This window comes from Marmota marmota, unplaced genomic scaffold, assembly GCF_001458135.2.
Source record: "Marmota marmota marmota unplaced genomic scaffold, marMar, whole genome shotgun sequence".
Lineage (NCBI taxonomy): Eukaryota > Metazoa > Chordata > Mammalia > Rodentia > Sciuridae > Marmota > Marmota marmota.
Genome location: NW_026000005.1, coordinates 21,233,058 through 21,256,871, shown reverse-complemented (window position 1 = coordinate 21,256,871; position 23,814 = coordinate 21,233,058). Strand labels below are relative to the sequence as shown.

General features: G+C 35.1%; 1 protein-coding gene across 6 annotated transcripts in view; it reads left to right on the top strand.

Moving 5' to 3' along the window:
- The window catches only part of Als2 (alsin Rho guanine nucleotide exchange factor ALS2), a 72,361-nt gene extending 49,414 nt beyond the window's left edge, over positions 1-22,947 (top strand). For 4 of the 6 annotated variants that reach the window (XM_015481265.2, XM_048808320.1, XM_015481266.2 and 1 more), the window contains 15 exons: positions 751-849; positions 1,518-1,682; positions 3,210-3,321; positions 3,489-3,566; positions 7,862-7,995; positions 8,887-9,054; positions 12,892-13,009; positions 14,281-14,438; positions 16,624-16,746; positions 17,208-17,384; positions 18,641-18,686; positions 18,874-18,935; positions 19,097-19,246; positions 19,593-19,689; positions 21,586-22,947. In XM_015481265.2, the coding sequence (XP_015336751.1) occupies positions 751-849; positions 1,518-1,682; positions 3,210-3,321; positions 3,489-3,566; positions 7,862-7,995; positions 8,887-9,054; positions 12,892-13,009; positions 14,281-14,438; positions 16,624-16,746; positions 17,208-17,384; positions 18,641-18,686; positions 18,874-18,935; positions 19,097-19,246; positions 19,593-19,689; positions 21,586-21,624 (1,726 nt within the window). In that variant the 3' untranslated portion in view covers positions 21,625-22,947. Of the gene's footprint in view, positions 1-750; positions 850-1,517; positions 1,683-3,209; positions 3,322-3,488; positions 3,567-7,861; positions 7,996-8,886; positions 9,055-12,891; positions 13,010-14,280; positions 14,439-16,623; positions 16,747-17,160; positions 17,385-18,640; positions 18,687-18,873; positions 18,936-19,096; positions 19,247-19,592; positions 19,690-21,585 lie in introns of those variants that run through there. The other 2 variants (XM_015481268.2, XM_015481269.2) reach the window with 2 other exon arrangements.
- Positions 22,948-23,814: the final 867 nt, after the last annotated feature.

Here is a 23,814-nt window from a genome sequence, read left to right as displayed (position 1 = left end):
TGCTATATGCCTTGATTTCCTTGATTTATAAAATGGACATTAGACTCTTGTTGGCATTTGGTTGCTGGGAGACATGGTAGTAATGTATGTGAAATATGAGGCATAAGGTGTATTCGATATAAAGGGTACATTAAAAAAAGGAAATTTTGCAAGTGATGTATTATCCTAATGATACTCTAATAACATCTTTTTCATAAACTTGGCATAAATTTTTTCATGAGCTTGTCATATTTTATAACACTGTTAATATATTTACACAATAAAATTATGGTGGTGACATTTTGTGTCATGCTAAGGAAGTAATTTATATATGAGTAGTACATGATTGTGTATATGTGATAATACAAATTTTTTTATGTCTTTTGATCTCTTTTTAATAGATTTCTAAAATGAAAGAGCCTTTAGATAATATGCTTTACCCCCTTTATTATACCAATGAGAGATGATGGATTCCCAGACTTACATAAGGTGATACAGCTTATTAGTTAGAGAGATAGGCCTGGAGCACAGGGCTTTGCTTTTCACTGGCCTTGGAATAAAGCATCCATTCTGTCAGTACACTGTAGGCTTGATGTCCCTTCTAAGGCTTGCCAGTTGATCTAAGTAATAGATACAACTTAACCAACCTCCCCTTTCTTCCTGTAGGGAAATCTTTTCTCTGTCCACATTAAAATGCTTACTGACATATACATAATAAAGGTGAATAGATCATAAATGTATCTTCTGGTGTTTTTAAATGTTCCTTGGTAGGTATGGAGAATACAGAATTCCAAACAAGGCTCTGAACAAAGAAGACCATTATGTGGGCCACTGGAAAGAAGGAAAAATGTGTGGTCAAGGAGTCTATAGGTAATTATGTTAGAAAGGTTATTAGACTGGTATTGCTTTTTCAAAGAACCATGTAAATCTAAAGTTTGTGTAGCCAGAATTTCTAAGGAGTAAATTTTATTTGATGACTCTTTTTTAAAAAAAAAAAATATATTTTTTAATGTGGTGCTGAGGATCAAACTCAGTGCCTCATACATGCTAGGCAAGCACTCTACCACTGAGCCCCAGCACCTATTTAATGACTCTTAATGACTAAAAGTATAATCTTCCTATAAAGAGCAACCCCTCATATATCACAAGATGAAATTCTAAGCTATTAACTTTGATTCTTATCTAAATTGTATATGTCATATAAACCATAACATTTCCCACATCTTGTCTACAAATTTAATTTTATTACTCAACTCTAATATTCTTCTCTCTTTATCGACAACTTATTATTTAATTTTCTCATAAGGAACTAATATAATTTTTCTCCATGTTATTAATGCAAGATAACCACCCATGATGTCTTTAACTTCTTAGGCTCAATCATTGAAAAATGAGTTTTTGATTGAAAAATGATTATATAAACAAGTATATAGTTATAGTTACCACTGAGATAAAGTATAGTTTTAGAGTTTTTAGACTAAGATAAACATCAGAATTCAATTGTGTGTGTGATCTTTATCCATTCTTTCCAACCATAGTTATGCCTCTGGTGAAGTGTTTGAAGGCTGCTTTCAAGATAACATGCGTCATGGTCATGGTCTCCTTCGAAGCGGAAAACTGACTTCTTCTTCTCCCAGTATGTTCATTGGCCAGTGGGTAATGGATAAGAAAGCAGGATATGGTGTCTTTGATGATATCACTAGGTACGGTATTCTACTTCTAATCTCAAAAGTGTAGTGTGTGACAGGATAAGGTTCTTTTACTTCTCCGAAAATAGTGAAAGTTATATGAAGGCTGAGCATCTTCATTGAACGACATTAACAAAATTTTCATAAGGAAGCAGAGGTGACAGCCATCATCTTTTCCATTTTCTTCTTTTTTTTTTTTGTACCTGGGATTGAACCTAGGGGCACTCAATCACTGAGCCTCATCCCCAGCACCCCCCCCCTCCTTTTTTTTGTCTTTTATTTAGAGACAGGGTCTCACTGAGTTGTTTAGGGCCTCACTAAGTGGCTGAGGCTGGCTTTGATTATGGCGTGCACCACCACACCAGGCTTCTTTTCCATTTTCTTGTGGGTCAGACAATAGATTACTTCTTTATGAAATCATAATAACTAAAAATTTATGTTTGTGCTGTTTTCCCTAAAGCTTCACACAAAAATTTCACTGTCTAAAAGAAGCTACCACATCTTATTATACAAAGAAAAACTTTTCTTTTTTAAAATTTAGTACCAGGATTGAACCCAGAGGTGCTTAACCACAAAGCCACCCCTGCCCCCAGCCCTTTTTATTTTTAGTTGGAGACAGGACCTCACTGAATTGCTGAGGCTAACTTTGAACTTGTGATCCTCTTGCCTCAGCTGCCTGAGTTTCTGGGATTACAGGTGTACACCACCACACCAAACTAGGGAAAAATTTCTAATGCAGTCAATAGAAAATAGGAATAAAAGGTAGGAGAGAACCAATGGATAATGCTTAGAGGTTAAAGAGAATAGTCTGGAGCTGGGCAAGGTTATGCACACCTGCAATTCCAGCAGCTCAGAAGGTTGAGGCAGGAGGAGGATCACAAATTCAAGGTCAGCCTCAACACTTTAGGGAGACCCGCAGCAACTTTGCAATACCCTGTCTCAAAAAATGTAAAAGGACTGAGGATAAAGCATCCATGAGTTCAATGCTCAGTACCTCCCTTACCCCAAAGAAAGGATAGAATGGTATCTAAACAACTTTCTTCTTAGGGCTTCCTGTTAAGTTGGAAACTTGTTATTGTGCCTACCTACCAGAAATCAAGCCTAATAAAATTCAGTTAACTAAACCTTGGGGAGGAATATAATCCTTTTGCCTCCATATTTGATTTGGCTTAATTTACTTTGGACTTACTGTATACTAATCCCACCCATGTTATTATTTGCCACAGCTTCCATAATGTGGGATTTTAAAAATTGCTGTTATTATAAGCTGTGTGATTAAAGGTATCCAGGAAATCTATAAAGTCTATACAGATCTGTATCAAGTAGGCCACAATATTAAATTCCTGAGAGAACATTACTTGGAATAAGATGTCTTTTGCTATCACATTGTCCCATGTTTGAGGGGTTAGGTAACCACTTTAACTAGAAAAATGGAACTGATACCAACCTAGAGGTGATGTTTGGAATCTCTTTTGTCTTAATTTTTAAAATCTGATTTATCCTTATTATTGGTGATTTTTTTTTCCCCTTATTTCTATGCAGGGGAGAAAAGTACATGGGAATGTGGCAGGATGATGTGTGTCAAGGGAATGGTGTGGTTGTTACTCAGTTTGGATTGTACTATGAAGGCAACTTCCACCTTAATAAAATGATGGTGAGTGAAGTGTTCACACTGACTTTTAAATCATCTTTTTATTAGTATTCTACCTTCTTGGTGCTATTCTCCTGTCTTTAAGATTATATTAAGCTCTGGGCATGGCTGAACATACTCTCAGTACTCACCTTTTGTGTGTTATGATTTTGTTTCGTTTCTTCACATAGGGAAATGGGGTTTTACTTTCTGAAGATGATACTATCTACGAAGGAGAATTTTCTGATGACTGGACTCTTAGTGGAAAGGTTGGAACTTTTTTATTTGTCTCCCTAATACATTCTTTTGCCAATTTTTCTTGACTTTAAAGAAACTAATTTATATACCATAAGATTCACTGCTTTTAAGTGTACATAACACCTATTTGAAGAAAATAGTTATGTAGTCATCACCGCATCCTAGTTTTAGAACACGTCTGTCATCTGAAAAGATCCCTCCTGCCACTCACAGTCACTCCCGTTTCTACCTCCAGGACCAAGCAATGGAAGTGGACTTTATTATGCTGTAGATTTGCTTTTTCTGGACTTTTCTTATAAATGGAATCATGCATGTGGTTTCTTCTTTGTGTTTTTTGAAACTTACTATAGTATTTTTGACAGTTACCATAGAATTTCCAAATTGCGGCATGTGTTGTACTTTATTCCTTTTTATTGCTGAATGGTATTCCAAAATCACATATTATCCTTTTGCTAGTTTGATGGACACTGGGATATTTCTAACTCTAGACTGTTGCAAATAGTGCTACTATAAGCATTCAAATACAATTTCTTGTGTGTACATATTTGCAATTGCTGGGTTATATGGTAAATGATGTTTAACATATTAAGAAACTGCAAAAATGTTTTCCAAACCGGCTACACTATTTTATATTCCCACCAGCCAATGTATATTTGAGATCCTGGGTTCAATCCCAGTACTGTAAAAATAAATAAACAATAGATTTATAGTTTTTTAACTTCTTCCATTTAGGCCTGTGGTTTACTTTGTGGTAATTTTTGTGGGTGATATAAGTCTAAATTCCTCTTTTTGTTTGTGGATGGCTAATTGCCCAACACCTTTTCCTGCTGAATCTTCTTGATACCTTTGTTAGAATTAATTGATCGTAAAATTGTTTATTTCTGAACTCTCAATTATATTATACTGATTAATATGTCTCTTTTTGTGTTAATATTGCATTATCTTGATTACTACAGCTTTCCAGTAGGTTTAAAATTAAGAAGTGTAAATCATTCAATCTTGTTCTTTTTCAAGGTTTCTTTGGTTACTCTGGATCTTTTGTCTTTTTGTATAAATTTTAGGGTTGGCTTGTCAAACTCTGCAGTAAATCCTGTTGAGATTTTGATAGTGATCTGTTGAATCAGTTTTTGCTGATCAGTTTTGGAGAGAATTGATATATTAATAATTTTTGAAATCTTTCAACCCATAAATGTTGAACATCTCACAGTTTACATAGGTTTTTAATTTCTCTCAGCAGTGTGTAGTTTTCAGCGTACATGTCTTGTGTTTCTGTGGCTAAATTTCTTCCTAGGTATAATGCTATTGTAAAGAGAATTGTTTTCTTAATTTTATTTTTAGATTGTTCATTGCTATAATATAAAAATATAGTTGATATTGTATTTTGTTCTTATATCCTGAAACCTTGCTCATTTATTATTAGTTCTGGTGCTTGGTTTTGTAGACTTATTAGGATTTCTTGTATACAGAATCATGTCATCTACAAATAAAGACAGTTTGGGTTCTTCTTTTACACTGTCTTGAATCCCCAGTAAAACGTTGAATGGATGTGGTAAAGTGAACATCTTTTTTTTAAAATTAATTTTTAAAATTTATATATGACAGCAGAATGCATTATAATTCATATTACACATATAGAGCACAATTTTTCATATCTCTGATTGTGTACAAAGTATATTCACACCAATTTGTGTCTTCATATATGTACATTGGATAATAATATCCATCACATCCCACCACCATTTATAATCCCATCTTCCCTCCCTTCCCTTCCAAATCCTCTGCCCTATCTAGAGTTCATCTATTCATGCTTCCTCTCCCTAACCCACTATGAATCAGCCTCCTTATATCAGAGAAAACATTCGGCATTTGGTTTTTTGGGATTGGCTAACTTCACTTAGCATTATCTTCTCTAATTCCATCCATTTACCTGCAAATGCCATTGTTTTATTCTCTTTTGTTGCTGAGTAATATTTCATTTTGTATATATGCCACATTTTTTTTTCCATTCATCTATTGAAGAGCATCTAGGTTGCTTCCACAGTTCAGCTATTGTGAATTATGCTGCTATAAACATTGATGTGGCTGTGTCCCTGTAGTATGCCGTTTTTAAGTCCTTTGGGTATAGACTGGGTCAAATGGTGGTTCCATTTCCAATTTTCTAAGAAATCTCCATACTGCTTTCCATATATTGGCTGCACCAATTTTCAGTCCCACCAGCAGTGCATGAGTATACCTTTTTCCCCACATCCTCACCAACACTTCTTGTTGTTTGTATTCATAATAGCTGCCATTCTGACTGGAGTGAGATGAAATCTTAGAGTAGTTTTGATTTGCAATCAAGTGGAATTCATCCCAGGGATACAAGGTTGGTTCAACATACAGAAATCAATAAATGTAATTCATCACATCAATAGACTTCAAGAATCATATGATCATCTCCATAGATGCAGAAAAAGCATTTGATAAAAAACAGCACCCCTTCATGTTCAAAACACTTGAAAAATTAGGGATAACAAGAACATATCTCAACATCATAAAGGTTATCTATGCCTAGCCCCAGGCCAACATTATTCTAAGTGGAAAAAAATTTAAGGTATTCCCTCTAAAAACTGGAACAAGACAGGGATGCCCTCTTTCACCACTCCTACTTAACATAGTTCTTGAAACACTGGCCAGAGCAATTAAATGAAAGAAATTAAAGGTATACACATAGGAAAAGAAGAACTTACATTTGCACTATTTGCTGATAATATGATTCTATACCTAGAAGACCCAAAAAATTCCACCAGAAAACTTGTAGAACTAGTAAATGGATTCAGCAAAATAGCAGGATCAACACCCATAAATCAAAGGCATTTCTGTATATCAGTGATGAATCCTCAGAAAGGAAAACTACCCCATTTACAATAGCCTCAAAAAAATAAAGTAAAATACTTGGGAATCAACTTAACGAAAGAGGTGAAAGAGCTAATGAAAAGTACAGAACCCTAAAGAAAGAAATCAAAGAAGACCTTAGAAAATGGAAAGATCTACCTTGCTCTTGGATAGGCAGAATTAATATTATCAAAATGACCATACTACTAAAAGCACTATACTGATTTAATGCAATTCCAATCCCAATCCCAATGACATTCCTCATAGAAATAGAAAAAGCAGTCATGAAGAGTGAACATCTTTACATTGTTCCCTGTTTTAGGCAAAAAGCATTTTTGTTAAAGAAGGTTTTCTGCATCTATTGAGATGAACATATAGTTTTTGTCTGTTATTTTATCAGTATTATATTGGTTGCTTTTCTGATGTGAAACCAACTTTGCTTTTCTGGGGTAAATTATACTTGGTCGTGGGTATATAATCCTTTTATATATTGCTGGATTTTTTTAAAAAATAGGTTCTTGTTATGTTACTTAAGCTGATCTCAAATTCTTGGGCTCAAGTGGTTGTCTTGCCTTAGCCCCCTGAGTATTGGGACTGTAAAGCATAAGCCATTTCATATTTTATGGAGGATTTTTGCATCTATATTTCTGAAAGGTAATAGTTTGTAGTTTTCTTTTCTCATGTGCCCCCCAACCCATTCCATTTCCTGTCCCTCCAGAACTACACTAGTGATTGAACCCAGGGCCTCATGATACATTCTATTAGGCAAGCATTCTATTATACTCCCAGTCTCTTTGATACAAGTTGAGAAGTTTCTCTCTTGTTTCCTGAGTTCATGATGCCCTGGTATTATTTCTTCTTTTGAGTGTTTGGAAGAGTTCACCAGAAAAGTCACCTGGACCTGAGCATTACTTTATAAGAAGATTTTTATCTCTGTTTTTTTTTTTTTTTTTTTTTTGGTCTTCTGTTTCATTGATTTCTGCTCTAGTCTTTATTCCTTTCAGCTTCTTGCTTTGGCTTTTGTTTGTTCCCCTTGTTCTAGTTTTATAAGGTAGAATTTCATATTACTGATTTGAGATTTACTAATTTTCCTAGACAGGTATTAACAGCTGTAAATTTCCTCCTAAGTACTGCTTTAGCCTGATTCCATAAATTTTAATAGGGTTTAGATGTTCATACATCTAAAAATGTTTTCCAACTTTTCCTGTGGATTTTTTTTCTTTCACCCATGGGTTATTTTCCTACATTTTTTGGACTTGCATATATATATATATATTTTGTTGTTGTTGTTGTTGTTTATCAAAGAATTGGAGACTGGTAAAATCAAATTAAAAAGAAAATTGTTAACAATTTAGTGGTTTGGGCTCTTAATTTTTAAAATTGAAAATAATCCCTCTAAGTCCACATTTTTTTTCCCTCTAACTTTACCTAGGGAACACTGACCATGCCAAATGGAGATTATATTGAAGGATACTTTAGTGGAGAATGGGGATCTGGGATAAAAATCACTGGAACCTACTTTAAACCTAGTCTGTATGAGAATGACAAAGACAAACCCAAAGTTTTGTGAGTAACTGATGTTAATTCTGGATTAATTATTGAATGTTTGAGTTGTTTTGCTTTCATCAAAGCTGGTTAATATTTTAAAAGAAAAATCAAGTTTTTAAAGTCATCATTGTAAAACCGTGAAACTCCAAAATTGTGAACTGACACTGTATAGATAGCTAAATCTATAGTCTTGGCTTAAATTTTAAGTCTTAGTAATAGATGTTTAAAATAAAAGTTACTAGGGATAAGAGTAATCCAACTGTTAATGTTGCAGGTGTCCAACTGACTAAAAGAACATTCTTAAATAAAATCCCTTCACAACTTTAATTTGAAAAGTAAAGATCAGCAGACAGATAGATATATGCCCACCCCATGTGGACTAGTACCATCTGCATATGAGTTAAAAAGTCAAAACCTAAATCTATTTTTTCTTCCAAGGTTTTGCCCTATGCCTTTCTTTTATTAGCTTTGCTTTTTATTTTTTGGTATTATCTCAGATTCTTTATTCCAATGGGAGCTGGATGTGTCTTCTGTACTATGCTTATTTTTAGGGTATTTTTTAAACCCTCTGTGTGATATATTTCACAATTCTCATCATTGACTATGCTAAGTTCAGGAAGCCCTTTTTTTTAACATGAATCAATGTTACAAAATAAATTCTGTGGAAATGTAGGAGGCAGACAAGTCAATTCTGATGTGGTTTAAGCTTAAAAAATCCATAAACTTTTAATATTTAATAAACATTAATTAGGTAAAAAGCATCCCTTCTAAATTTTCATTCAGTGTTTTTAAAGTAGAACTAAACAGTTTTAGTCACAGAACTGTTCTCAATTGTATATTAGAAAGTTTTTATTTTTCAGAATGATATTGTACAAAAGAAGTGATAATGGGTTGCTATGGATTTATTAGCAGGAAGCTAGGAAACCTGGCAGTGGCTGCTGACGAAAAGTGGAGAGCAGTATTTGATGAATGCTGGCATCAGCTGGGCTGTGAGAGCCCAGGCCAAGGGGATGTTTGGAAAGCCTGGGACAATATTGCTGTGGCCTTGACCACCAATCGGCGCCAGCACAGAGACAGGTGAGCACTTGCCTACCCAGCACAGGACATAGCATTAGGAAGATGTAACTTAGAACTAGTCAAGGCTCTGTACATTCAACTATAAACTACAATTTCATTTAAAAGTTAATCATGTATTCCTTCTGTGTAAGATGGATTAAAGCATACCTCCCTTATCTTCTATTAAACTCAAATAAGACCTGAACAGAATACTTGATAGCTATTTGAAAATTCTGAAAAGTAAATATCAACAATGAAGTGAAGAACTTCTAAATTCAAAGTGCCACCAAACCAGTGGTTAGTAGCAAGTTAGTACTGAGTTTTTGCCCCAGTGTTTCTCAGCTTGAACTCAATGCAACCTAAAGTAAGCAGACAGACAAGAGATCTAGAAAATGTCCTCTGCTTCTGACTCAAGGAGTGAGATAAGGACTCCTAAAACTCAGAACAGAGCTTGTGCACCTGGTTTTCTTCCCCTTCCTTTTCCCCAGTCTCTCCTGCTGTAGTCTCTAGCAGAGGTAACAATGGCAGTGGATAGAGCAGCCATTAACAGGAAGCATAACTCCAAAGGAATGGAATCTTGTTCCTCTATTGATAGATTATCAGGTCCAAGAGGCAAGGTTAAATTCCATTTTGGGTGGACAGGGGACTCTGTTCTCCCATCATTCAGTCCTAGATATGGCACATTCATGGAAGTTGGCATTTTCTGGCTGGAGTACTTAAACAGGAAGTCCTGAGAACCTGAAAATGCCAGGGAGGTAAAGGAGAGAGAAAAGCTCTGGAAATAACCCCATAAAGTTGTTCATGAACTCCTGGGGTCCCCTCAGACCTGCATCCACATCTGTTTGGTTTTAATTAATTTATCAAAGACTTTGAGAACTGAGCTAATAGGTCAGTTCCAGACTGACTGTTAAATGCTACATTCACAGTTCAGACCTAAATAGGATTACAGAGGCTATTTTAGCCTACAAAAGACTAAAATGTTGGTTGTTTTAGAGATTCCCAAGATTATCTACACTTTCACTAATTCACAAGACTCAGAATATAATCACACTCACAAGTAAGATTAAGGCAACATGGGTACATAGCTCCATGAGAAGGGAAGAAAGAGGTAGAGTGTAGAGGATTCCACAGGTGAACTTCCCACGTTCTCCTTTCTGTGAGTGGTCACACCAAAGCACACACTTTTCCCAGCAGTAAAATGCAGTTACATATGTACAATGTTCCGGCCCAGGGAAGCACATTGGTACCCAATGTAACTGGTCACATTGGTACCCTACGCCTGGCACCTACCAAACTTCTACAGTCACAGACGGAAAGCAGATGTTCACCATAAATCACACTGTTAATACATCTGTGGACAGCATATACCCTTATCAGTACAGAGAACTTTTAACAAGCTGAGTTCCTAGGCTCCAGCCAAGGGCCAGCCTTACAAACAAGTTATTCTAAAGATAACAATGCAGGCAAAAAGATAACTATTTTATTCATGTCAGTATTCTCCATAGGATATAAACAAGATCCAGAGTAAACATGAAAACCTCAATTCATTAGGGGAGACAGTCAACAGACACCAACAATGAAATGATGTAGATGTTAGAGTTGTCTGACAAGAACTTTATTTGCTTATTTATTTTTAATTTTTTATTGGTGCCTAAAAGAACTTTGAAGCAGCTGTTCTAAAAATTCTGAAGTGAACAATCACAGAATCCTTGAAATAAATATTAGAACTGAAAAAGTCAGCAAAGAAATTATAAAAAACATAATTAAGAACCAAATAGAAGTTGCAGAGTTGAAAAATACAGTAACCAAAATCATTCGCCATATGGACTCAGAAGCAGAATAGAAATGGCAGCGTAAGAGCCAGTGAACTTGAAAACAGGTCAGTAGGAATTAGCCAGGCAGAACAACAGAGAAGAAAAACAGTGGGGGAAAAAAAGGATAAAGCCTTGAGATCTATGGGTCTAAATTTGTGTCCTGAGAATTCTAAAAGAAAGGGTAAAAGATTGTGGGGTTAACTATTTTTTAAAGAAACAATAGAAGAATTTCCCAAGTTTGGTGAAAAAATATGAATCCATAGATTCAATAAGCTAAGCAAACTCCATCCTGGAAAAATCTTTATATACAAAGGTGTCATATTTAGATTCAAAGAATAACGATCTTGAAAGCAACTAGAGAAAAGTGTTTTATCATACATAAGGAAACAGCAGCTCAAACGACTGCATGTTGATTCTTGTCAGAAAACTTGGAGGCCAGAAAGAAATGGCACAACTGTTTTGTGCTAAAAGGAAAGTTACAGATGAACTTTTAAATCTTTCTCTCTTTTCTTGTTTTTCTCCTGCATTTTTCCAACTGCCTTTTTTATTTCCTTATTTTTAAAATTTAGCTAACAACTCCCATAAGGATTGTTTAGCATTTGGACCTAAAGAATTTACTAATCCCTATAGCAAAACCCTTACTAAACTACTTGTGTAATTCTAAGTAGTTATTTGAGCTATTCCTTTATTGTTAGATTTATGCCAACTTTCATTTACATGTATCAGTTGCTTTCTAATACTCAGGAATTGAGGAAAGAAAATTCATCAAGTGTCCATTTATTCAGAATATAAATGTTTGCTCTGAGTAATCAAATATTGTGGTTTCCTAAAAATTACTTAATTCTCTAAATTATCAATTTTCAAGTAACTGAAATACTGAGCTCAATATAATCACATAGAAATTCCAGAGGTTGAAAAAATTTTCAGGAAGTTTAAATATCTCACAATAAAGTCTAACAAGTAGACTTTATTCTAGCCCAGAGAGGTTAATCTAGCTTCTAATTCAGTACCCAAAAGGTATATACTGAGTCCCAAAAGGTATTCAATTCCATTTTTGATTGGGATTTAAAATAAACTATATTATCTTTTTTTCTTGCTGTTTTTCTGTGTATTTTATTTTTAAGAAATTAAATGTATGAAAGTCTTTTTTATAAAATATTTGGGATAAAGAGGTATTGATTATAATGTTTCATTAATGTAGTTCATGATTATTACCTTCTATTCTGCAGTGGAAGAAATTAGAACTTCCAGAATTGACTATAATCATGGACTGGCCCTTGTGTGTGATGCAAATGATCAGTTTTCATTGTAGAGCTGTTGGTGTAGACCTTAGCCGATAGCCCTTCAGCTAACCTTGCTTAACTGCCAGTGGGTATTCCTGAGAATTGAGAATGAACGGACTTGTACATAAAGCCACATTGCAACCACAAAGATCTTATTTATCTTAAGTAATATAATAATGATTATGTGCTGTTTCCAATTTCCAATTGGTTGTATTATAACAATAGAGTGCCTTTGCCAAAAGTTTCTCTTGGTTTCTAGCATGTGATTTGTCATTAGCCTTTCCATCCAAAACATTCCTTTACCCATTAGGTGCTTCCCTTGCCAGCTGTTGGAATGCTCTCATCAGCTTGCCTCTTGAGCTCATTTTCATTTCTTTCTTTGCCCTTTGATTTATTTTCCTTTTCCCTCAGCTCCTCCCCCGTTTTTATTCCATTTTCCTCTTATCAGTCTAAACAGGTCTATGATCAATTTTCTTTTCAAACTAATGTCACAGATTTCTCAACACCATGTTTTAGATTGGAGCAAAATCATTAATTTATTGTAGTTGGTATGAAGTAATCTTAAATGCCATTTGAATGAGTGCTATGTTAACAGGGTAACTAATGGCAGGTTGTTTACCATTTTTGAACTTATCTGGGCCCAATACTTTGCTTGATGTTCTACTTCATCCTTAGTTCATAACTATGTTTCGTGTGTACATTTACACTTATTTGCTTTCTTAATGTGAAATACATAATGGCTTTCCTTTCCCTTTTTACAGTCCAGAAATACTAAGTCGTTCACAAACTCAGACATTAGAAAGTTTGGAATTCATTCCACAGCATGTTGGTGCCTTCTCTGTGGAGAAATATGATGACATCAAGAAGTACTTAATAAAGGTAAACTGGAGTTTGAATTACATTGGTTTTGTGAATTAATAATGAAACTACAATAACATTATGCAAATGTTAACCTAATCCTGGTTTTACTTTCTGAGTATTTCTTTTGCAAATTCTCTTGAGTACTAAGATCACATTTCTACATGAAGATTATCCCATTATTAGGATAAGACTTTTTGAGTTTTGTAAGGTATTTGAGAGAGTTCTTGAAAACTTAAGACAAGAATTTAAAGTGGCTTTTTGTTACTAACATTAGCAAACTAGAGATCATATATAAAGCACAATGTCCTCACCCTCTAAAATACTCTTTAGTTCTTTCTCAACCCTGTAAGATCAGCTAGAGTTCAAAGTATGATAAGCATTGGTAGGGGGTGCAGGAAGGAAATACATATCAAAGATGTTAAAAACATTCTTTGATTAAGAAGATTAGGAACTCTAATTTTTCTACTCTCTAGTTCTGTGACTTCAACACATTTAGGTTTCACATATGAGTGAGAACATGTGGTATTTGTCTTTATTGGGGTGGAGGTACTAGGGATTTAATCCAGGGGTACTTAATCACTGAGTCATATCCCCAGCCCTCTTTTATTTTCTACATTGAGATAGGACCTCGATAAGTTGCTGAGGCTGGCTTTCAACTTGCAACCTTCCTCCTCAGCTTCTGAGTTGCTGGGATTATAGGCATGTGCCCCCAGCTGGCTTATTTCTCTAAATATTGTGATCTTCAAGTTCATTCATATTGCTACAATGACAGAATTTTGTACTTTTTTATGACTTAGTAGTTTTTTTCATTGTGGATGAGTAAGGGATGGTGTTCTGTTACACAGAGGGCAATTATGCTTAAAGGATTGTATCATATAGTTGCAAATAGCTGGAGAGAGGATTTGGAATGTTCTCATCACAAAGAAATGATAAATGTTGGAGATGATGGATAACCTCAGTATCCTCAGTTTATCAATATGCAGTGTGTAAACATACCCCGCAGTAGCATACTGTTCCCTATACAGGTGTGCAGTTAGTATCTATCATTTAAAAAAGAAGAGAGAGAAAAGATTAGAAACTTCAACTCTGTATAATTTGGATAGACTTAATACTTTCAGAAAAGTTAAAATATTTGAATTTTCCTGATCTATAAAATGACTCCTGACATTTTGAAAATTGTTTACTGTTTATGAAATTGCTTATTATTTACTCTTTATGAATTGCTTGTTATTGATTGATCTTGTTATTAATGTGTGTTGACTGACTTCCTTGGTTCTTTTCCTGCTCAGGCCTGTGACACTCCTCTGCACCCTCTGGGCAGGCTTGTGGAGACACTAGTTGCAGTATATAGAATGACATATGTGGGCGTGGGAGCCAACCGCCGATTATTGCAGGAGGCAGTAAAGGAGATTAAGTCCTATCTTAAGCGAATCTTCCAGCTGGTGAGGTAAAAGATCTGTTCATTGAAGTCTGAAAGTTAGAGAGTAGTAATGTATATTAATGCCTGGGTATCTTCACCCTAAATCTAGATATTACAACTTTGTGAAGAATAATAAATGTTACCATTTATCGTGGAAATTATTCATCAAAAAAATGATTTTATGCCATAGGTCCTTAAATAGATTAAATAATGAGTTGGGCACAGTGGCACTGCTTGGAAAGCTCACAAGTTTAATAAAGCCAGCCTGGGCAACCTAGCAAGACCATGTCTCAAAATAAAATGAAAAGGGCTGAGAATATAGCCCAGTGGTAGAGTGCTTGCTTAACAAATGTAAAGTCCTGGGTTCAACTCCCAGTATGTCAAAAAAGATTTTTCAAAAAAAATTGTTTATTCTATAAACAATAAAAAAATATGAACCTTAGCCATTGTTACTTATTTCCTTTTATGTTTTCTTGCTTATTAAGTGTTTCAGAAGGTTAAAATAAATATTTGTCTGTTTCCAATTCTAGTTGGTATGAAATGTAGTTGTCTTCTTATTTGTATTTAAGTTCTAAGCATGCCTCTAAAACCTAACCACAAAATGGATGAGGTTTGACATAAATTTTTGTGCCTGATTATTATTAACATATATGATGCCTGTCCATTGACAACGGCATCATATATATTATTTTTTTCAACAAATAATCTATTGAGTATTTCTGTATGTTACCGACCATTCTCTGCTTTGAGGGAATTTATCAGTGAACATGGCAAAAAACAAACAAAAAAATCAAAACAAAACAAAAATAAACTGCTCTATGCAAATAAAAAAATGGGATATCAGGGTGATTAGCACTTTAGAGAAAAATAAGGAAGGGAATGAGATGGCTAGAGATAAGATGCTGCTATGTTAATAGAAGGTCAGGGAAGCCTAACTAGTCAGGTAATATTTGAACAGAGACTTTGAACAAGGTAAGGAAGTGTTTCAGGTTTTGAGGGAACAGTCTGTCCCACTTAAAAGATAACTGAGTTGGAACGGGTACAGTGGAATGTGCCCTATAATCCCATCAGCTGAGGTGGACAAGGCAGGAGAATCACAAGTTTGAAGCCAGGTTTGTCAGTTTAACAAGACCTTGTCTCAAAAAGTAGAAAGGGCTGGGGATGTAGCTCAGTGTAGAGCACCTCTGGATTGCTCCAGTAAACCACCCCCATCCCACTCTCCGCACCCATCTCCAAAATCTCTGAGCTGGAAGTGTTTCAGATGACATTAGGTAGATGTGAATAATGAAGATAAATTTCATGACATTTATTAATTTCCCAACTATAAAATTTGGGCAGAGGAAGAGGCAAGGTATAAAAGTCTACACAAATAGAGATTATCAGGTACTTTTGAAGGGTGGAGATTTAAGTCTATAAAAATAAAGAGGACAATAAACTTATTTATGGTAGAGGCCACAGGCATACGAGAAGTTAGATAAATCTGGGGGAAAGTCTCCAGAAAACCTAGGGAAAAAAACAACCTCAATAATTTAGTCTCTTGGTCATTTGAAAATTAGCTTTCAGCATCTTCACTTTCAAATTTTACATTGAGTTTTCTACTACTTAAAACCATTTTTTTCCTTAATTTTGAACAGATAAGTAATATCCACTAGTATTTGCATGTACTCTAAGAATAATGATTTCTGGTCAGAGTTAGTACATAATAACCTCAAATAAGCTTTGCCAAAAGAAATACATACCTTGTATAGATCATAAATTTTCATTTCTTAGTAATTAAGCAGGATAAAAGCACAGCAAATAAAGGTTTTAAAATATTATTAACTAACTGCACTGTTTTGGTTCTAGAGATTTAATTCAGAGGTACTTTACCACTGAGCTACATCTGCAGCCATTTTCGTTTTTTATTTTGAGACAAAGCCTCATTAAGTTGCTGAGGGCCTCACTAAATTGCCGAGGCTGGCTTTGAACCTGTGATCCTCCTGCCTTGGCTTCCCTATACTGCTGGGATTACAGGTGTGCACCATTATGTCAGACACTAGCTGCACTCTGTTTTATTCTGTAGGAAGCATCAGTTAAGAACCTCAAAGAAATAAAATACTTACTTGATGATAGAGTTTGATTTTATAGGCCTTGAAATGGATTAATTAATGGAAATGTATTTTTACTCTTTGCAGCCACTCAGAGTACAGTTATATTTATTATTCTTTCTTAGGTTCTTATTTCCTGAACTTCCAGAAGAGGGCAGCACAATTCCTCTCTCTGCTCCTCTGCCGTCAGAAAGGAAGTCATTTTGTACAGGAAAGTCGGATTCCAGATCTGAATCACCAGAGCCAGGGTAAATGCAGTTGGGTGAGATGGTGAAGAAAGGGTGTGAGAGCTAGATGATCCTATCCAAAGATTCCTAGATCAGTTTCTTCATTTCTACAATGACGTAATTGGGTTAGGAGATCTCTAATAGAACTAAAGACCTTAGGGGAACCTAAGGTCTTTAGTTCTATTAGCAACCACAAATAATACTTACCAAGCAACCACAAATAATACTTACCAAGAATAATCCCAAAGAAAGCAGCCTCAAAGTATAAACATAGTGGATTTTCAGTTAGATTTTGAGTTATTGAATAGAATTCTTAATTGGACCAAGATGAAGCTCTGGAGCCATAGATGAGTTCCTTCTGTCAATTCTGTATGTAAAGAGGAGAGTAGCATTATAATTTCCTTAAAATTTTCCATTCATACTTTTGACTTTTAGAAACTGCAACTCTCTTTGATTCTATATTTGGTTCTAATATTGTGTAGTTACGTTGTAACAAGTTCTGGATTACTGCTTCCTGTGCTGCTCCCCCGCCTCTATCCACCTCTGTTCATGCTTTATGCTTTGGACAATGATCGCGAGGAAGACATTTACTGGGAATGTGTTCTGCGACTAAACAAGCAGCCAGATATTGCTCTCCTGGGTTTTCTTGGAGTACAGAGGTAAGGACAACAGTTATGAACAGAACCAAAAGGTTTTAATTGAAGCTCTATCATGTTTATCAGGAGTCTGGTACTTCAGTATCTATTTTTACATATATATGACTTGTAGTTTATGTACTTATTTGTATATCTTATTTAGCAATATAGTGATATTTAATATTTCTTACTTCTGAGAGTATTTGGAGATGAGTATGAAACTGCTTATTATCAATGTGATTTTTATTATGTATATATAGGTTAAATATCAGTTATCTTGCTATTTTGTACTTCTTTAAAACAAAATACTTTTTTGGTACCAAGGATTGAACCCAAGGGTACTTCCCCATTGAGTCACATCCCCAGCTCCCCCCAACCCTTTTAAATATATTTTATTTAGAGACAGGTTTTCACTGAGTTGCTTAGGTACTCGCTAAATTACTGAGGCTAGCTTTGATCTTCCTGCCTCACCAGCCGGGATTACAGGTGTGCACCCTACACCTAGCTCAAAAACATTTTATATTCATATTCCTCAGAAATAAAAGTAATTGTATTCAGTTTTTGGCATTCTTCCTTTTTTTCCCATCTGCAATTTGTAATTTAATATTCTGGATATACTTAAAGAAACTTCTGCTGGTCCTGGAGAATGCTAAATAATAATCATTGACTTTTTTCTCCTGTAGTGATAAAGCTGATCTCTTACCTGTTTCATGATTATGTATTGTGCTATCAAAAAAAGTGAATGAACTTTAATTGGACAGTTTTCAACATCCCCCCTCCCATAGTGCAATAACATAGTAATAAGTAAAAATTAGATGAAACTGAATGAAGGAAAGATTTTGGCCAGTACCTATTAGTGTACAGGGTTGTTGAAGTATAGAATTATAAATCCCGTAGAAATATAATAGAATTTTTTTTTTTTTTTTTGGTGCCAAGGATTGAACCCAGGGGCACTTAACCACTGAGCTACATCCCCAGATTATTTTTTATTTTGAGACTGTCTTTTAAATTGCTGAGGCTAGCCTTGAACTTTTAATCCTCCTGCCTTAGCCTCCCAAGCTGCTGGTATAAGAGGAGAAATGCTGGGATAAAAGGCATGTGCCACTATGCCCATCTCTTAGAAACTCTTAAATCACTTCTGGAATGTTTATTAAAGCTTAGCCAATCGGCAGAAGTCATTTTTAATGAGAACCAGGAAGCAAATATAGCTGTCAACTGTTTTTATGGGGATCTTTCTATCATAGTAACTATATATTAATAATTTATGGATTTCATTCTAGGAAATTTTGGCCAGTGACCTTGTCAATCCTTGGAGAGAGTAAAAAGGTATAGTAGAATTTAGTTTCCTCTGTAACTGTATTTTTCTTTGCCATGAAGGATTCAAGATAGCAAAAAAAATTCCATTTTACTTGGATCCGTTACCCACCAGTGAGCTGCACTCTTCCATCAGCAGCACTTATTTTTGTTGAAAAAGACAACTCTCCTCTCTGACCCTTGTTAATTTATTTTGTAGGTTTTGCCAACCACAAAAGATGCTTGCTTTGCCTCAGCAGTAGAGTGTCTGCAGCAGATCAGGTAATAAGTCTGTGATTTATGGAGAAATCACACAAAGTAGTGGTTAGTTTATTAAGATATTATATTAAGATCTGGTCTTTGCTATGTATCTACACACACACACACACACACATCTATCTTTGAGAGGATATATTTTTGTTTTGTTTTGTTTCCCACAACAGCACAACATTTACCCCATCAGACAAACTTAAGGTTATCCAGCAGACTTTTGAGGAGATCTCTCAGAGTGTCCTGGCATCGCTGCAGGAAGACTTTTTGTGGTCCATGGATGACTTGTTCCCTGTTTTCTTATATGTGGTGCTACGGGCCAGGTAGCTTATCTTTTCTGACTTTATTACTATTAAATCATTATTTAACGAGTCTGCTTTTTACTTTTGTTGAACTGATGCCAAGAATATGCTCTCTTACCAGGGGGAAAAACAATCCACTCTCTTAATCCATTCCACCATGACATTACCTTTTTTCCTTTTGTTATTGGGGTCCTGGGGGCTGAACACATGGCCTCATACTTCTAGGCAAGTGTTCTACCACTGAGCTATATCCCCAGCCTTGGTATTATCTTTTTATTGAATTGTTCTTTCTCTTCCCATCCTAGATTAAAAAGGAAGATAGACTTGTAAGCAGAAATAACTTAGCATCTTTTTCTCTTTGGGACAGGATTAGGAATTTAGGCTCTGAGGTACATCTCATTGAGGATCTGATGGACCCCTATCTTCAGCATGGGGAACAGGGCATAATGTTCACCACCTTGAAGGTGAGTGTAGGTATTAGTTAATAATAAAAATTGTCCTTCATGTACTATATTATAAACCTGTCATTAACTGTTTTCTTCTTTAGAGAAAATTTTTACTGCAAACATTAAATACCTTTAGAAAAGCACGTTATTGATATTTAAAAGCATGATAACATTTTGAAGAAAAGTAGGATTAGTCAGTTATTCTTCAAAATACTAAAGCAAATTATTCATTATCCAATGTTCTTTGTAAATTGAACATTTCAAGTGATCATAAATGCTTACATTTATATAAATAACTCTAGAAAAGAAGCAGAGAGGATTCTTAGTGTCCTAAAAAGTATCCAGCAGTATAGCTATGTAATGAAACTAAGGAAAGACACAGAGGCAACATGAAAATAATGAATTTGAATTCCATCTTTTTCTTTCACTTGTATTTACTATAACCAATAGGTTACATGAGGCTCTCTGATCTGAATACCCTCTAGGGATTTATTAGAAGTAATTTTCACTTCCCACCTTAAATTTTTTCTTGGAATTTCGTAGAATTACTCTAAAGTTTATCAGAAGAGCAACAGACAGAATATCTTCAAAAGAAGAGGGAGGAAAAATAGATTCACTCTGTCAGTTAATGGAATATCATGAAATTATAATAATTCAGATGAAATAGTATGTTGCTGTCATAGAAATAAATAATACCTAAGCAATAACCCCTGTATAGACAGCACTATAATAAAAATTTCTCATGAAAATAGAAGCATCAAAAATGGAAAAGGCAAATAAAAAAATGGAAAAGAGAGGAATTATTTAATAAATGATAAAGCTTATTAGCAGTTTGGGGGATGGGTAGACTAGCAAGTTATAGATGCTTTGGGGTTTAAACAGAAAGGAAGAGAGAAGAAAAACAGGTAAATTGAAATAAGAAAAAAACATAGAATTTAATGTCAGATTTCTGACAACTTTTAAAATTTGTAGTTAAAATCATTAACATTTCTATTAAACAGACTGAAAAAGGGGGGAAACTAGGAGACACTGGCTGCAAATTGCTTGCATTACTAGTATTTGTTACGTGAAGAGTGCCTCTAAACAGAGAACAAGAGACTAAATGAGTGAGTTTAGATGTGGAAAAATGCTCAAACTTGCTGAAAATCTAAGTACTGCTGATTAAATAAGATATCATTTTGTGCTTGCTTAATTAGCATGTGTTAAAATTATGCCCAGTGCTGGTGGCTTTATAGTGAAATCATTTCCCACATTGACAGTGGGTAAATAGCTGTCATCCTTTGCTGTTATAATTACAATTGCTATAAATTGTTATTAACAGATATGTTGAATCTGACTGAGTAATCTTACTCCTGGGAATTTATCCTAAGGAGTTAAAAAAAGAAAAATGGTATATATTATCTGAATGTGGTGTTCTTTATAGTATGAATTATTCCCAGACCTAGGCACTTTCAGAAACATTGAGGGTGTTTCTTTAAAAATGGATTCCTGGGAATTCTGGCTCACTAGATTTGCAGTGATGCTTAATCTCTGTTTGTTAAATGTCCCAGGTGATTCTGATGACAGTTGTTCTAGCATACCTTTAAAAGATCAGTATATTCTGCTGAATCATAAGTGGTTCATTATGGTATTTCTACTTGATGAAGAATATTATACATCTTGTAAGAAGTTTTTTTGTTTGTTTTAGAATTAGAGGAAAAAATGCAGAATTTTATCTGTATTAATTACAACTAGACAAGAAATAGCCATTGTATGGGGGACTTGACAGGAACAGGGAAAAGTGTAAGCAACTGAATTTGTTGGGTCACTAGTTTTTAATGAGGGATTTTTCTTTCTTTAGTTACATATTTCATTGCTTTGTTTATGTAATTTCTTTAAAAGTAAATTTGAAAATTATTTTGAACTTTTTTCCAGGCATGTTACTACCAGATTCAGCGTGAGAAGCTTAACTAGGCTGCATAATAGCTTGAAAACTGGATTATCATCTACCAAGGGTCACAGCACCATCTGGAATCTTTGTAGTGGTGAAAAAGAATGGTGTTGAAAATTGAAAAGGACTGTGTTATTTTGGTTGTTATTTCAGAGCCTTACTAAAAATTAGAGCCCTGAGCTCAGGAAAAAAACAAAACAAAACAAAAAAGACTAGTTTAAAGGGAGGATGGAAAAGAAGGTAGAAATCAATCAGACCAGTGCTTGGCCTGTGTTAAGTCCCAGAAATTTCATGCATCTATTTGGAAAAAGAGGATATCCCTTCCTGCAGTGAAGGGTATGTCAGCCACGTGGATTTGTAAGGCAAGTTCCCAGCATCGCTTCTTGCATTAAAGAAGTTAATAATGAATATTTTTGAGTTTCTGGTTTGCCTGAATCCATCTGCAGTTACCCCAGATCTCTTTGCAAGGAGCAGATTGTACTAAAAACTGTAGTAGCCACACCATGCCTTTTTAGATCCCTTCCAATCATGTGTGTGTTATGCTTCTTTGCTTAGAGAGGGGAAGGAGGAATTTTTGAACTGCAGTTTTAACTTTTTCTAAGCTTTTCCACCAGGATATTCATGATGGGAGAGATTCTATGTAGTGACTACCACATCCTGACCCAAGACACAGAATGAATCTAAATAGGAGCCTTCTGCCTGCTGAGTGAAAGGAACATAGGAATTTTGGTTTTGGTTTCCTCAATATGCTGCAGGAAGTTGAGTACACTGGAATTGAAGCACCACTCAGCTGCTGTGGAACCCTTATTTGTCCATGTGTAAATGCTGTATTCCGAGGCCTGTGACTGGCAGCCTGAAGAGCTTCTGCATACAAGCTGTTGTTTTGGAGCAGGACTGAAGTTTGGGAAATACAGAAGCAAAGAACTGCATCGATCCCCAACCTAGTGTTGTGGTTCTTCCCTATACCTCACACTGAACCCAAGATGGAAAGAAAAGAATATAAGCTTTGACTGTTTCCATCTCTAAAGTATTGTGGCACCTCATCAGTTTAGTGTTTTCTTTTTTAAAAAATGTCTTACTGTAAGTTTTTGGTTTACACTGTACCAGTAACACTAGTAGCTGTTTTGGATAACATAGGTGCTCTCCCTCATCTCATCTCCTACCCACTGCGGTGAACATATGGAGTGTCCTGATTTATGTGAAGTGACTCAGCTGATGTTAATTACTTTTGAAAAAGGATCATGGTTTCTGTTCTACTTTATAATCAAGACAAGTGTTTGTTAAAATACTGTTTTGGAATGTTGGCTTGTAACAGCGATTTTCATAATAAAAAACATTCATCTTTATGAGGTGGTTTTATGATTACAGAAGAAATGACACAGGGCAGCCTAAAAATTTAAAAGAAACCCAGTATTTCCTCTGCCCATATTGTAATTTATGCCTTTTTGACCTCAGAGGAACTTTTAGGACTTTAGAGATCTCTCTCTTTAAACATAAACCAATAATTACAGCACCTTTGCTAGCAAAGAACAGATTAACTTTCTGATCCTAAAGATCCTAGGACAAGTCTTAAATCTAGTATTTCTTGGGGAAAAAATGGTGTATTTGATAGTTGTTGATAGTTACCCTAAATAGATTCATGGAAAGGGTAAGGAATAAAAGTTTGGTGAGAAACATTAGGCATCAGGTAATGATTAGTTGTAATGTTTTCTCAAGGAGCCTTTCCATTTCGCCATGCCTTCTATTGGAATGTACACACTTGTAGTAGGAAAGGGACCAGTTCTTAAAGATTTGTCTATGTTAAACACTTTGCATTTCCACTGGGGATTGTTTTGTCTTTCTGAACAACCACACAAATGCCTCATTTGGCTGATAAAGACAAATTATTGAATATCTAGCTCATTAAGAGACAGGGATAATATGTGGAAATGGACAAAGGATGGTAGGCTATCTTAGTTCTAAGAAAAACATGTTACAATTCATCCTTTTACTTGGAGTCTTGAATGAAACTATCCAAATACTTTAGATTCTTCATTGTATATTTTATTTTCAGATTGCATGTTAAAAGAGACCTGAATTTCCAGTTCTTTTGGGGGAAGCCCTAAATAACCGGGCCAGTATCTATAAATAGAAATACCTAGCACTCACGCAACAGTTGATGGCGATCTTTCACTTGTACCAACAGTTGATGGCGATCTTTCACTTGCACCAAT